The following is a 13207-nucleotide window of genomic DNA, read 5'->3' on the forward strand; positions in this document are numbered from 1 at the left end:
GGAAAGTAATTGAGCAGCTCATGTGGTCTGAGGTGGGACTAAAGACATTGGACTTAAATTTTGAAAGTCAGTTTGGCAATTGGAGAGAATGTAAGTATCTAAAAAGGGGGTTTGAAATGGTCAGTATTCTCTCCCTTGCAGAAAACAGGAACAGGTGATAAATGGAATTAGTGTTGAATCTGATCCTCTTGGGAGAGCTCCTCTGAGGGATTGGCCCATGCTGTTAGAAGGATATAGCTACTGTTTCTCCAGCCTGTCCTAGGAAAAATCTGCTACCACCAAACCTTGTTGGCCCTCAAAAGTTCTTAAATCAAATCTCAAATCAACCAGGATGCAAATGCATTCTTGAAAAGCACTGAGTCCTATTCACTCAAGACACGGCCTTTTTATTTCAGTTGGATTGTTTTCTGGAGTTAAAAGAAGGATTATGTTTAAATTTGGAATGGGGGAAAATAAAGTTATAAGTCTTAGAGCAGACTAGCCCTTCACTAATTCCACTAATTAAAGCACTAATCACAGCTCCTGGGACTGAGCCTCTGAATTTGAAGCTTTGCTCTGAAGAATTTGTTCAAAGTGCCATGGTGTCTCAGGTGATTGAGGTTGCAGGAGGAAGTGTTTATTTTTCCCTAAGTGGGGACATTACCTCCTTTTTCTTTTGACATTCAGTCCTGAGTCCTTGGCTTGCGGTGGTCCCCTAGGCCCAAAGTTTTCCTGCCGTGAATCCTGGTGGTGTAGGCTCCTTGACCTGTTGAGACTTAGGACTGAATTGCCTCTAGGCCTGGGGGAAAGTGCTTTGTTGTGCTTCCAACTTTGTACTGTTTTCTTTCTGTTCAAAGAAAACACTAGTATAGGTTAAGCTGGGAGAATGAGTCCTAAGTGGCTGAGGAACAAGTGTGACTCATTTTGTACTTGCAGATCCCCACACATTCTCAGGGAGATGCTCCCTCAACTCACGTTTGCCTCCCCCTCGGACTTTTCTGTGGTCCCTGATCCCTATTTCCACTTCAACTTGATGGCAGCGTTTTGTGCACTGTCTGCATGGCATTGCTTGTGAAGGGCAGCGCTAACACTGCCAGTGCCTGTTCAGCTCTCCTGCTACAACCTTTGTATATTTTCCCTAAGTCCTGTTTTGTGTGATTAACACCTCATGCTGTGACTTTACAGTGTATCAAGTATGTTCACATAACCTCATTTAAGCCTACCAATAAAGCTGTGAAGGAGACAGGGTGGTTATTACCATTTTATAGCTCAGGAAGCAGATCCAGAGGCAGAATTTCAGTGGAACCCTAAGGTTGCTATTTACTTCCCTTCCTTGAGCCTCAGTTTCCCCATCTTTAAGGCTGGAGAACTAGATGATCTGTAAGGTCTCTTCAGTTCAGACTATGTGATTCCATTCATGATCCTGGAATAGGGCCATGAAAGCCAGTGGCAGACACCCAAGGCCTTAAGAGGTATGTCGCATGGGGATGGGAAGGTGGTAAAGTTTCTGCGAACAATAGTTTGAGGGATGCCTCTCCTTCTGGACAGCACTCCTCCAGGAGACGCCTGGTTGGTGGTAGGAAGTGGGAGTCTTGGGTGTCCTGTCTCCATTCTATAAGGTGGGAGCAGGTGAGAACCCAGCAACTGCGCGGCTGAGTGACAGGGAGCGGCCCCGCCGCCTCCAACATGGCAGCTTCTATCTAGCGAAGCCGGGTCCCCGCTTCCGGGTTCCGTACCGTTGGCCAGGCTACATCCGGCAGCGCGCTGGCTGGGTTCCCGGGACTCGAACGGAAGTTCCGGCGGGGGCGGCCGAGGGGGAAGAGTGTGTCTGCGGGAGAAAGGAGAATCGCCTAAGCGGCCTCGGAAGCCCCAGAGAGTGGAGGTACCCGGCCTGCGGCTGTAGAAGAATATGTGGGGGACGTTGGCCTCTGGAGGGTCCTGGAGAGCAGGGAGGGGGAGCGGCGATGGGGGGAGGGTGGGGGTGGGGAGTAAGGTACGAAGCCGCTGTCCTGTCTTGGGGACTTCGGGAGTGGAGCTGGGCAAGGGGGTGTCAGGGTATAATGTGACAGACTTCGGGGTCGGAGGTGGAAGAGCCCGTTGTGGGGCGGGGGCTTCCCCAGAGTCAAAGATAGAAAGCCCCATTGTGGGCAGGTGCGAGTCCTGGGTCAGGGTAGAAAATGTCAATGGGGAGGGTGAGCCTTGGTCAGAACAGAAGTTCCCATTGTGGGGAGCGGGAGATCCTGGGTCAGGGTGGAAGTTCTCAAGGTGGAGAGGGAGACAGGTCAGGGGGAAGGTACCCCTCTGAGGAGGAAGGCTGGGCGGGAGGTCCAAGTCTCCACGGTGGAGAAGGAAAGGAATTGCAGCTCAGGGCGGGAGGTGCATTCCCAGTGGGAAGAGGAACCCCGGATCACAGGCGAACAATCCCATTGTGGAGAGGTGCCCTCAGGGGTCAGAGATGGAAGGTGAGGCCAGTTGGGAGGGGTGGACAGGCACTTGGAGGCAGGTAGTGGAAGCTTCCGGCGAGTTTGGAGGACGCTGAGGATGGGGAGGGGCCTGCCAGCCTGACATTCTTTTGTGTGTTTGGGAGTCCCAGAGCGTGGTCAGGCCGGGCCCGTTTGCAGTCAGTGGCCGCTGCAGCAGGTAGCTCTGTTTAGGAGGGTGTGGAGCACCAGTTTGGGGGTGGGTGGCAGACAGGAGTTCTTACACTCTCTGGGGACATGGGCAGCCCCCCGGGGTTCTGGGAATGGATGAGCCAGAAGAAACTGCGTGGAGGCCGAATCAGGCTGGTGAGGGGAGGTTGAGATGGGGGTGGGGGGCGGCACTGAGTAGGGGCTGGAAGCTCATTTCCCTGGCATTTTTCTCTCCATTTCCTATAGGGCTGGGATTTGGGGAGGCAGGGACCCAGGAGTGATTGGAGAGCAGTGGGAAGGCACTGACCCCAGAGCAGTTAGAGGGGGAATGAAACAGGGGTGTGGCTGCCTCACCTCACCCCCTGCCTTGCAGTCCCTATGCCCTGCCTCTTTCTCTCCAGCAAACTCAGGTCCTATGTTGGGCCAGAACCAGAGACACACCTTCTGGGCCACTAGGGTGGCTTCCTCTGCCTTTCAGCCCTGGAGTGGAGGCAGACTTCCCCTGTGCCCTGGGACTTCTTGCCTGACTATTCTTTGTGCCCAGGACAGAACCTGGGTGCTGTGTGGGGCTGATGGCCTGGTGGCCTCTTGTGCCAGGAGTGTGTCCTGTGCCTGGTTGTGCTCTTGACCACCATCCCCGATGTGTGCAGGCCCCCGCCGTGGAGCCGTGTGGTGTATGTGTGGTAACACCATGTCTGTGCCCCTGCTCACCGATGCTGCCACCGTGTCTGGAGCTGAGCGGGAAACGGCCGCGGTAAGGGTCCCTTTTCATCCATGGCCAGACCCACTGGGGGCAGCTGGAGGACCGGCTGGAGCGGGTATGGGAAAATGGAGGTGGCGGTGATGAGCAGGCAGTATCCTGAGGTCAGGAGGCTTGGAGTAGTAAACTGTTTGGCTCCTACCTGGGTTCCCCCCAGGTCCTTAGGGGTGGGGGAGGGGTGGGCAGAAGTTGCTGGACCTAGGGGGAACCTTCGTGTCTCCCCATGTCCCATCCTTTTCCAGGTCATTTTTTTACATGGACTTGGAGACACAGGGTAAGTGACTGGGGAGGGGTGTTCCTTAGGGAGGGGGCCTGGGCCCAGCTGTGGACCAAAAGGCCTGCACATCCCCTTCCCTTCCTTTTTTTTTTTTTTTTTTTTTTTTTTGAGACAGAATCCCACTCTGTTGCCCAGGCTGGAGTGTAATGGCGCAATCTCGGCTCGCTGCAACCTCGACTCCTGGGTTTAAGCAATTCTCTTGCCTCAGCTTCCCAAGTGGCTGGGATTACATGCGACTGCCACCATGCCCAGCTAATTTTTTTGTATTTTTAGTAGAGACGGGGTTTCTCCATGTTGGCCAGGCTGGTCTTGAACACCTGATCTCAGGTGATCCGCCAGCCTCGACCTCTCAAAGTGCCGGGATTACAGGCGTGAGCCACTGCTACCGGCCGTCCCCTTCTCTTCCTACTGCATCGGAGCCTTTTCTCCCATCCCTCCTACAGGCACAGCTGGGCTGACGCCCTCTCCACCATCCGGCTCCCTCATGTCAAGTACATCTGTCCCCATGCGTGAGTGTCACCCCAGCAAGGGAGGGGCTGAAGCTGGGGATCATCTGGGGGTGGTCCTGTTGTCCCAGGCCTGTTCTCTTCTGTCACCTGCATCCTGAGGCTTGGGCCCAGGGCAGTCAGAAGTGACATTTTCAACCTTAGCTCCTGTGGAGCCCCTGGAGTGGGATCCAGCACCAGCCCCTAGCCCTAGGGCCTTTTAGACCTGAGCTCTCCTAGACCCACACCTCCCTTTGCCCCTTCCCCGAGTACTCACCGACTCCCTGGGACCCCATCGCACCAAGAGCTGGGCCCTGCTTCTCCATCACTGGCGCTTTGCCCTAACCATAGCCTCCAGCCCCACGTGGCAGGTTGCCTGGCAACACCTTAAACACAGGCCCTGTCTGCTGGGAGGGACCCCCAGGGGAGGCTCGGCCCCACTCTGGGCTGCGTCTTCCTCATCCCTCCTGAGTATGATGGGCCCTCTGGCTGTCCCTCCCCAGGCCTAGGATCCCCGTGACCCTCAACATGAAGATGGTGATGCCCTCCTGGTGAGTTTGGGAGTGGGTGGTGGGCAGGGGAACAAGGACACAAGCTGAGGGAACTACAGGGTGCTGGCCAGGGTTTTCTGTAGCTGCCAATACCTCTTCTCCCCAGGTTTGACCTGATGGGGCTGAGTCCAGATGCCCCAGAGGACGAGGCTGGCATCAAGAAGGCAGCAGAGAACAGTAAGACCCCAGGCCCTGCTGTGTATCCTCTTTCCCCTGCCACCCAGGAAAGCACTGGATGGTTCCTCCACCTGGCTCCCTTCTTGGGCCCCTTGGCAACTTCCCCTCACCCAATCATGCCCCCTCCCCCCAGTCAAGGCCTTGATTGAGCATGAAATGAAGAATGGGATCCCTGCCAATCGAATCGTCCTGGGCGGCTTTTCACAGGTGAGGGGAGAGGGGTGGGGGGCAGGGGTGGCAGGTGGATGAGCTGTCCCCTCATGACCCCTCTCGCTCCTCCCTCCAGGGTGGGGCCCTGTCCCTCTACACAGCCCTTACCTGCCCCCACCCTCTGGCTGGCATCGTGGCGTTGAGCTGCTGGCTGCCTCTACACCGGGCCTTCCCTCAGGTGAATGTCCCCACTGACCTCCCCCCACCCCCTACCTTTGTGTCTGCATCCTCTTGGCTTGGGGACTGCTGCAGCACTGGCGTTGCCCTGAGTCCTGTCTGGCCCCCAGGCAGCTAATGGCAGTGCCAAGGACCTGGCCATCCTCCAGTGCCATGGGGAGCTGGACCCCATGGTGCCCGTACGGTTTGGTGCCCTGACAGCTGAGAAGCTCCGGTCTGTTGTCACACCTGCCAGGGTTCAGTTCAAGACATACCCTGGCGTCATGCATAGCTCCTGTCCTCAGGTCAGTGGGGGGACCATTTCCCACTCCCACCTCTCTGCCTCCAGCCAGGAGCCTCTTGTGATCCCCTCTTAATCCCCTCAGGAGATGGCAGCTGTGAAGGAATTTCTTGAGAAGCTGCTGCCTCCTGTCTAAAACTAGTCGCTGGCCTCAGTGTGGTCTCCCAGCTCATGGGGGACCCAGCAAGCAAGCGTGGCACCATCTTGGATCTGAGCCAGTCGAGCCCCTGTCCCCACCCTTCCTGACCTGTCCTTTTCCCACAGGCCTCTGGGGCAGGTGGCGAGGCCTGGCCAGGCCTTCCTTCCTGGCCTCAGCCACCTGGCTCTCTGCAGCAGGGGCAGGCTGCTTTCTTATCCCATTTCCCTGGAGGCGGGCCCCCCTGGCAGCAGTATTGGAGGGGCTGCAGGCAGCTGGAGAAAGGGGCCCAGCCGCTGACCCACTCACTCAGGACCTCACTCACTAGCCCCGCTTTGGGCCCCCTCCTGTGACCTCAGGGTTTGGCCCATGGGGCCCTCCCAGGCCCCTGCCCCAACTGATCCTGCCCAGATAATCGTGTGTCTCTCCTGCCTCCACTCCAGCTGCTTCTCAGTCCTGAATGTGGCCATGGCCCTGGGGCCCCCTTGCTGCTGTGGGCTCCCTGTCCCTGGGCCGGAGGGCTGGTGAGGAGGTGGAGCCTTTTGAGGGGGGCCTTCCCTCAGCTGTTTCGCCCAACTGGGGGGCTGGGCCCTGCCTCCCGTTACCCTCCTTCCCTGGAGGCCCGGAGCCTGCAGGGCTGGACTGAGGTTCAGGTCTCCCCCCAGCTGTCTCACCCCCACTTTGTCCCAACTCTAGAGCAGGGAGGTGTTGGGGGAGGAGTTGTGTCTCGTCTTCTGTCTCCATGTGGTTTTGGGTGTTTTTCTTGTTGTGTCCTGGATTCCGATAAAATTAAAGAAATTGCTTCCTCAATGCTCAGGCCTGGCTGATTCTATTCCAGGGGTAGATAGTGACCATCTGTGAGAACCTGCCTCGGTGTAAGAAAACTTTTTATTTTTAAATACTTTGGAAAGCTCTTTCAGAGCAGTGTAAATGAGTGCCTGGGAGGTTTTGTTCCAGAGCCTTGCCCCATGACTCGCTCTTGGTGGTCCTGATGAACTCCTGGACCCTGTAGAAGATAAGAGTTGGAGACCTCAGCCTCCTGGTCAGTGGAGCCCTTGGCCTCATGCCTGGTGGGCTGAGCGGGCCCAGCTGGGGTTTGAGGTAGGGGAGGCCTTGGCGTGGCCCCAGCAGCTCCAGGGCCCTGGGTTCCTGCCAAAGGCTGGAGAGCAGGCAGCTGCTTCTCTTTTCCTGGTCCTTGTCAGGGGAGGGTCCTCAGGCCTGCGCACCAAAGCCTGAAGGATTCTGCTTTTGCCAGCGCCAGAGATCTTCACCTGCAACACGTGAGGTGTGTGCTCAGGGCTCACGGTAGAATGCAGAACCTCCCCCAACCTCACAAACCGCCCTGGGTGGGTGGACCTAGATCTGATCAGCCCCTCCCTGGCCCCTAACTCTGCAGGGGTCAGGCCAGCACTCACACATCCTGTCCAGCCCTAAGGCTGCTGTCCACCCCAGCTCCTCGTGGGCCAGGCTGGGGTTGGCATAACAGGCTGCCACATCACCCTCCCGTCGTGCCACCACCTTGTATGGGATCTGCAAGACAGGAGGTAGTTGGAGCTTAGCTGAGCAAATCTTTTAAGAACAGAGCAGTGCTTGCCCACAGGCACCTGGTGCTGGGTGCTAGGCAGGGTCAGGAGACTGGGTAGTAGCAGGTGCCCACCAGAGAGTAAGTGGGAAGGGCCAAAGCTGCTCTGGTGCTGAGACCTGAGTGACGTGAGGTGGGTGGGGTGGGGGCCTACCTTCTTCCCAGACGCCTTCTCCATAGCTTGGACCATCTGCAGCACCGAATAGCCTGTGCCCGTGCCCAGGTTGTAGATCTGCCCCGTGGAGAACAGGGTTTATGGAAGGGGCTGCACTAACCACCGCTCTGGGCCCCTCTGCCTAGATCTGCCCCCTCCCCTCCTTCACTTCTCCCTTCTCTTCCTACCCGGCAGCCACACTGCTCCTTCAGCTTCCTCAAGGCTGCAATGTGACCCTTGGCCAGATCCACAACATGGATGTAATCCCGGACACCTGCAGAGGAGGCGGCGGGGATGGGAGTTTGTTTCCCCTGACTCTCCCTCCTGGCTCCCACTCCTAGGTCCCCCAGCCCTTGGCTCACCCGTGCCATCCTCTGTGTCATAGTCGTTGCCAAAGACATTCAGGGCCTCCCGTCGCCCGATCGCCACCTGGAGGTGGAGATCAGGTCAGTTCCTCCCAGGTCCCAGGCACCAGCTGTAACCCTAGGGCCACTCCTCTGACCCTTCCCTTCTGCATTACCTGGGAGACATAAGGCATGAGGTTGTTGGGGATGCCCTGGGGATCCTCGCCGATGCAGCCAGAGGCATGGGCACCTGTGGGGTTGAAATAGCGCAGCAGCACTGCGTTCCAGGTCTGTGGGATGTAGGTCAGGCAGTGAGGCCAGAAGTGCAGGCAGTATGTCCCAGCTGAACCCAGAGCCCTCTTCCACACCCCCATGCCAATTTGTTTTGCCGAGACGGAGTCTCACTGTGACCCAGGCTGGAGTGTAGTGGCCTGATTTGGCTCACTGCAGCCTCTGCCTTCCAGGTTCAAGCAATTCTTGTGCCTCAGCCTCTGAATAGCTGGGACTAGGCCTCACTACCATGCCTGGCTAATATTTGTATTTTTAGTAAAGACAGGGTTTCACCATGTTGGCCAGGCTGGTCTTGAACTTTTGACCTTAGGTAATCTGCCCGCCTCGGCCTCCCAAAGTGCTGAGATTACAGGGGTGAGCGACCATGCCCGGCCAGTTACCTATCCATTATCTCTAGAAACAAGCAGGGGTGGGGCCCTCCACTGCGACTGCCTGAGCTTAGCTTCCTCCATAGTGGGGGGTTCAGAATCCCACTCTTGGGCTCATGGTGGGCCCTGAGGAGTCTGTCAGTCAGTGAAGCCAGGGTGCAGTCAAGGGGGTTCTCACTTTGTCTGCCTGGCACAGGTCCCGGATCATTTCCTCAATGAAGAACTTGGACTTGCCGTAAGGGTTGGTACAGCCACCCGTGGGGTGGGCCTCGTCCAGGGGCAGGTATTGGGGGTTTCCATACACAGTGGCTGAGCTGCTGAACACGAGGTTCTTCACCCCATGGGCCCTCATGATCTGGTCATGGAGAGGTGGCATCAGTGGTCTATGCCTCACATATTACTCCCACCCTATTACTCTTCCACGGGAGGACTGGGCTGAGGTTATGGGCACTCTTATTTACAGGTGGGGAAACTGAGGCTGGGAGGTAAAGATATGCGTCCAGGATGATACAGCTTGGGCTCTGTGTTTGGCACTGCCTCCCAGGCTGGGGCCCAGCTGGACACCCTTGTAGTGTCCATGCCTTGCCCCATGCCTCTCACCTCCAGAAGCTGGATGGTCCCAGTCAGGTTAACTCTGTAATAATCCAGAGGCTTCTGCACCGACTCGCCCACGGCCTTGAGCCCCGCAAAGTGGATGACCGCCACAAAGCTGTGCTGCAGGGGTGACATGGTCAGAGGTTACTCTACTGGCCTTAGTCCTTGGCAATGCCCCTGGCCTGCCTGCCTGCACCCTTTTTTTTTCTTGACAGCTCGTTCTGTTGCCCAAGCTGGAGTGCAGTGATGCCATCTCAGCTCACTGCAACCTCCACCTCCTGGAAGCCGTCTTCCCATACCAGCCTCCTCAGTAGCTGGGACCACAGGCATGGGCTACCACACCCAGCTAATTTTTGTATTTTTCTGTAGAGATGGGGTTTCACTGTTGCGCAGGCTGGTCTTGAACACCTGGGCTCAAGTAATCTGCTCACCTCAGCCTTCCAAAGTGCCGGGATTACAGGCATGAGCCACCGGGCCCAGCCTGCACCCACCTTTTTGAAGAGACGCTGTAGGGCTGCCTGGTCCAAAATGTCCATCTCCTCAAACTCCACAGCACGGCCTGTCAGCTCCTGGACCCGCCGCAGGCTCTCAGGCATGGAGCCCCCTCCTGGTGGGGCACATGTAGGCCACATCATCATGAAGTAGGGTGCTGTGTTCCCAGGGACAAGCCAGACACACATCCCCTACTCAGTGGTAGAAGTGGAACCCAGGGTTTTGTTTCTACCATCCCCTCAAGAAGCCCCAGCCCCACTGCTGCTCACCACGAAAAGCGTTATGGAAGTTGTCGATGACCACAGGCAAGTAGCCAGCCTCCAGCAGCTCCAGCACCGTGTGGCTGCCGATGTAGCCAGCCCCACCTGTTACCAGCACCTTCTCTGCCATGGCACCTGGCCCGGGATACAGAGTCTCAGAGGTGGCTGAGGCTGCTGGCTTAGAGCTTCCTTCTCCCTGGAATCTGGCCCTCTAAGCTCACTTTGAAAGAAGGCAGCAGTGTCCCCTAGGTACCAGAATGGCTCAGAAGTCAGCCCTGGGGCAAGTCTGGATACCATTACTTTCTGGCCTTAGGCTTGCTAATAATTGTATAAACATCATGAGGCAGTGTGGGGGTTCAATGAGGTGACCTTAAGGGCCTGCCACAGCAGAGCTGGGGAGACTGACACACAGGCACCTTGTTTTCTAGTCCATTTGTCTTGGGGTTGGAAAGATGGAATCTGAGGATCCACACTGCCTTCTCCAAAGTGACTGAGGACTGCAGAGTCCTGGGCAGAAGGAAAATGGCAGCAGGATTGAGACTCCAGGGTCCTAGAAGGGGTTCTGTCGGCTCAGACCCAGGCCTGCCCAATGCCTCTGCCATGGGTAGGTGTAAACTGGCTCCTGGGCTCAGTGACTAATACCTCCTGCTCCAGGCGGCCCCTACTCCCTTTTCCTCAAGGGCTAGCTGGGAGGAGGCAGGAAATAGATCACATGGCCTCAAGGGTGAGGTCCTTTGCCAGGTAGGCTCAGCCTCTGCCCATGCCAGGGCCAGCCCGGTCACACTCTGGCTCGGAGTTAAGGATCTCGCCCAACTCTAGGCCGCCCTGGGTGGGCCGCGTAGACGTGGACTTGGCCAGGTGCGCACCTCCACCCTGAACAAACTCTGCAGGCAGAAAGGGCGGGACCAGGAGGAAGCCCCAGACACTGAGGCCTTTCATTCCCAGCGTCCGAGCCCGCTGCCGCCTTTCTCCAGGCTGCCTCTGTTCCCTTCTGGGCTCACGCAGCTCCAACCCACTGGACCAATAGTGCTCTACGTGCCAGGCTCCGTCCCAGGCACTTCTGCATGATTTTCCTGAATTCCCCCAGCATCTCGGTGAGGCAGGTGTTATCACTGGCACTTTACAGATAAAGATACTAGGGTCACAGAGGTGAAGCAGTTTGCCTTCAGTCCCACAGCTGGCGACAGCGGGCTGGAATCCGGATCGCCAGGCCCCCTCCCAAGACGGCTCGCCCTTCCCCCACCGCTCCCTGCTGGACTCTGCCCGCCGCGCCGAAGCCGCCCCCACCCTCGCCTCGCGCTCGGCGCGGACCCCTAAGGTAGGTCGCAGAGAGGCCCTGGGAGGCAGGAAAGCTGGTCTGAAGCCCGCTGCGCCCCCGACCCACGAATTGACCTTGCTCAGCCGTCGCCCCCTCGGTTTTCCCAGTTTGTCTGCTGGAGGGAAGGGGCGCTGGGCCCCGAGTACTCGAGGGCGGTTGGGTCTCAGGCTGGGCATTGGGCCGTGGCGCGGAGCGGGTCCGAGCTAGGAGTCCCCAGGCCGGGAATGAATGAACCCCAGCCGCCCCAGCCCAGGAAGCGGGGAACTGGGACGGAGGGACGCTGCCCGCAAAGCGGCCCGGCCCCTCGGAAATTCCCTCGCTACCCATGGACTCCCCGGCCCCCGGCGAGCCCACCCGGCCCTTCATTCCGCCTCCCGAACCTGCTCGGGTTCCCGCGCCCCGCGCTGGCTCCAGAGGCACCGCCTCCCGCGCCCGAGTGGCGGGCCCTTTAAGCGCTGACGGCCCACCCCGACCCCGCCCCTCCACGCCCCCAAGGAAACGTGTCACTCGGGTTACGGCCACTACGGGGACGACGGGAGGACAAAAGGCCTGCGCACTGTGACGGCGGTTGCGCGACGCGCGCGCCCGCTGAGGGCGGAACTGGGCGGTGTTACCCCTCGAGGGACGACGCTGGCGCCACGTCCCCGAAGCGGGCGGGTCCTGCTGGTGCCCTGGGTCCCCGCGACAGCTCGTCCCAACCCCTGGAAGCAGCGCCGCGCTTCCGAGGGAGCAGGGGGACAAAGGGTAGGGGGCCCGCGCCTGCCCCCCTCTGACCCGCAGGTTTTCAAACTTGCTGGTGTCTGAATTCAAAATCTTGAACTTCCCAATCCCATAGGACTAAGGCAGGAGTGGGGTCTTGGGTCCGTGGTTCTGGGACGTCCTGTTTGCAAATAAACCAAGGAGATGGAGAAAGCTGTCAGGCCACACTAGAGGTGCCAGCGCCCTCGGCTCCCACCCTTACCGCGGCTCCCACCCTTACCGCGGCTCCCACCTGCCGGGAATGGTCTGCCTACACTCTGCCTGCCACGACGGCAGGTTAGCAAATGATTGTTTACAATGAAAAGTGGTAGGGCTAGAGAATAATATGCACCAAATGTGATGTACTGCGTGATGAAACCAGAGTAAAGGGGCCCTAAATGCACGAGCACGGAAGTGTTCCCCGCGGCTGGGAATCAGCGTCTGCCCGCAGAGCCCGGGGCACTCACAGGTGAGAGCTCCCGGGCCTGTGAGAGCCAGGGAGTGACTGGGCCGCCGAGGTCCAAAGCAGGGGAGTTTGTGCAACAGCCCGGGTCACAGAGGCAAAGGTCAGAAACAACCCTGCTGGGTGTTCTGGCCAGCAAACTGTTGCAGGCAGCCTCCTGAATAAGCCACTGAATTCCAGTCACTATGGATTTGGGGCTGAGGTGGGGAAACAGGGAGGGAATACAAAGATTAATAAACTAGTTCAGTCTTCATTTTCCTCCCAGAGTGCAACATGGTAAAGTATTTTCCTCCTCCAGACTTATGTATACACACAGCTGCACAACCGAATGCTGGAATGATTCTGTGCCATTCAACCTTTAATTACATAAGCTGTTTTCAAAAATCACATTCAGCGTGGAGATTTTCCAGAGATGCTGGAGTTGGCAGAAGCTCTCCACTTTCCGTAAATGGCCTCTGCCAGCTTGGGAAGAATCTCCAGGACCTGTGTCCTGAGAAGTCAGAGTGCAATGGCCCCAAGGGCATGCCAGGGTGGAACTGTGTAGAGGTGGCCAGCTTGCAGATTCCATCCAGAGAGGAGACTCGAGGATCATGCCAAGTAGGGAATGGGGTTTCCACATGCCCTCAGGCATTCAACACCTGGGCCAGGGTCTGTGAAGGGAGACTTCATCATAGCCCTCAAAGCCTCTTGCTCCTACTCAGGTCTGGCAGGAGAGCCTGAGGCCAAGCAGCTCCTCCTGCCCCTCGCCTGCTTTCTGCCAGGAGAGACCTCTGCGTAGAGCTGGCTGTGACGTACCTGCGCCGTTAACCTCATTCACATTTCCACGTCACCATCCATGAATCATCTGTGTGTGCCCCTATTTCTTTTTTTCTTTTTTGGGATGGAGTCTTGCTCTGTCTCCCAGGCTGGGGTGCAATGGTGTAATCTTGGCTCACTGCAAC

At 57.7% G+C, this 13207-nt stretch overlaps 2 protein-coding genes across 9 annotated transcripts; one reads left to right on the top strand and one right to left on the bottom strand.

The window, feature by feature from the left end:
- Window positions 1-1751: 1751 nt before the first annotated feature.
- Window positions 1752-6472, top strand: LYPLA2 (lysophospholipase 2). Of its 4 annotated transcripts, none has more exons than XM_032300783.1 (10): window positions 1752-1861; window positions 3260-3363; window positions 3612-3643; window positions 4090-4155; window positions 4635-4682; window positions 4789-4859; window positions 4993-5066; window positions 5146-5247; window positions 5357-5530; window positions 5612-6472. In XM_032300783.1, exons 2-10 carry the CDS (start codon window positions 3286-3288, stop codon window positions 5660-5662), a joined length of 696 nt encoding a protein of 231 aa, XP_032156674.1. In that variant the 5' UTR covers window positions 1752-1861; window positions 3260-3285; the 3' UTR covers window positions 5663-6472. The 4 variants fall into 4 exon arrangements, with proteins under 4 accessions (XP_032156674.1, XP_032156676.1, XP_032156675.1 ...); XM_032300782.1 differs by having other exon boundaries at window positions 1803-1861; window positions 3154-3363; XM_032300785.1 differs by lacking the exon at window positions 5146-5247.
- Window positions 6473-6531: 59 nt separating this feature from the next.
- Window positions 6532-11522, bottom strand: GALE (UDP-galactose-4-epimerase). Of its 5 annotated transcripts, none has more exons than XM_032300776.1 (11): window positions 11059-11398; window positions 9757-9882; window positions 9487-9602; window positions 9002-9115; window positions 8580-8756; window positions 7919-8032; window positions 7761-7827; window positions 7587-7672; window positions 7399-7476; window positions 7078-7192; window positions 6532-6933 (listed from the first exon to the last, which is right to left on the bottom strand). In XM_032300776.1, the coding sequence occupies exons 1-11, from the start codon at window positions 11390-11392 to the stop codon at window positions 6875-6877; spliced, it is 1386 nt and encodes a 461-aa protein (XP_032156667.1). In that variant the 5' UTR covers window positions 11393-11398; the 3' UTR covers window positions 6532-6874. The 5 variants fall into 5 exon arrangements, with proteins under 5 accessions (XP_032156667.1, XP_032156668.1, XP_032156670.1 ...); XM_032300779.1 differs by lacking the exon at window positions 11059-11398 and adding an exon at window positions 11446-11522 and having other exon boundaries at window positions 6536-6933; XM_032300781.1 differs by lacking the exon at window positions 11059-11398 and adding an exon at window positions 10164-10252 and having other exon boundaries at window positions 6536-6933.
- Between the last annotated feature and the right edge of the window lie 1685 nt (window positions 11523-13207).

This window comes from Sapajus apella, unplaced genomic scaffold (genome assembly GCF_009761245.1).
Source record: "Sapajus apella isolate SASKATOON/1434 unplaced genomic scaffold, GSC_monkey_1.0 scaffold43, whole genome shotgun sequence".
NCBI classification, from domain to species: domain Eukaryota; kingdom Metazoa; phylum Chordata; class Mammalia; order Primates; family Cebidae; genus Sapajus; species Sapajus apella.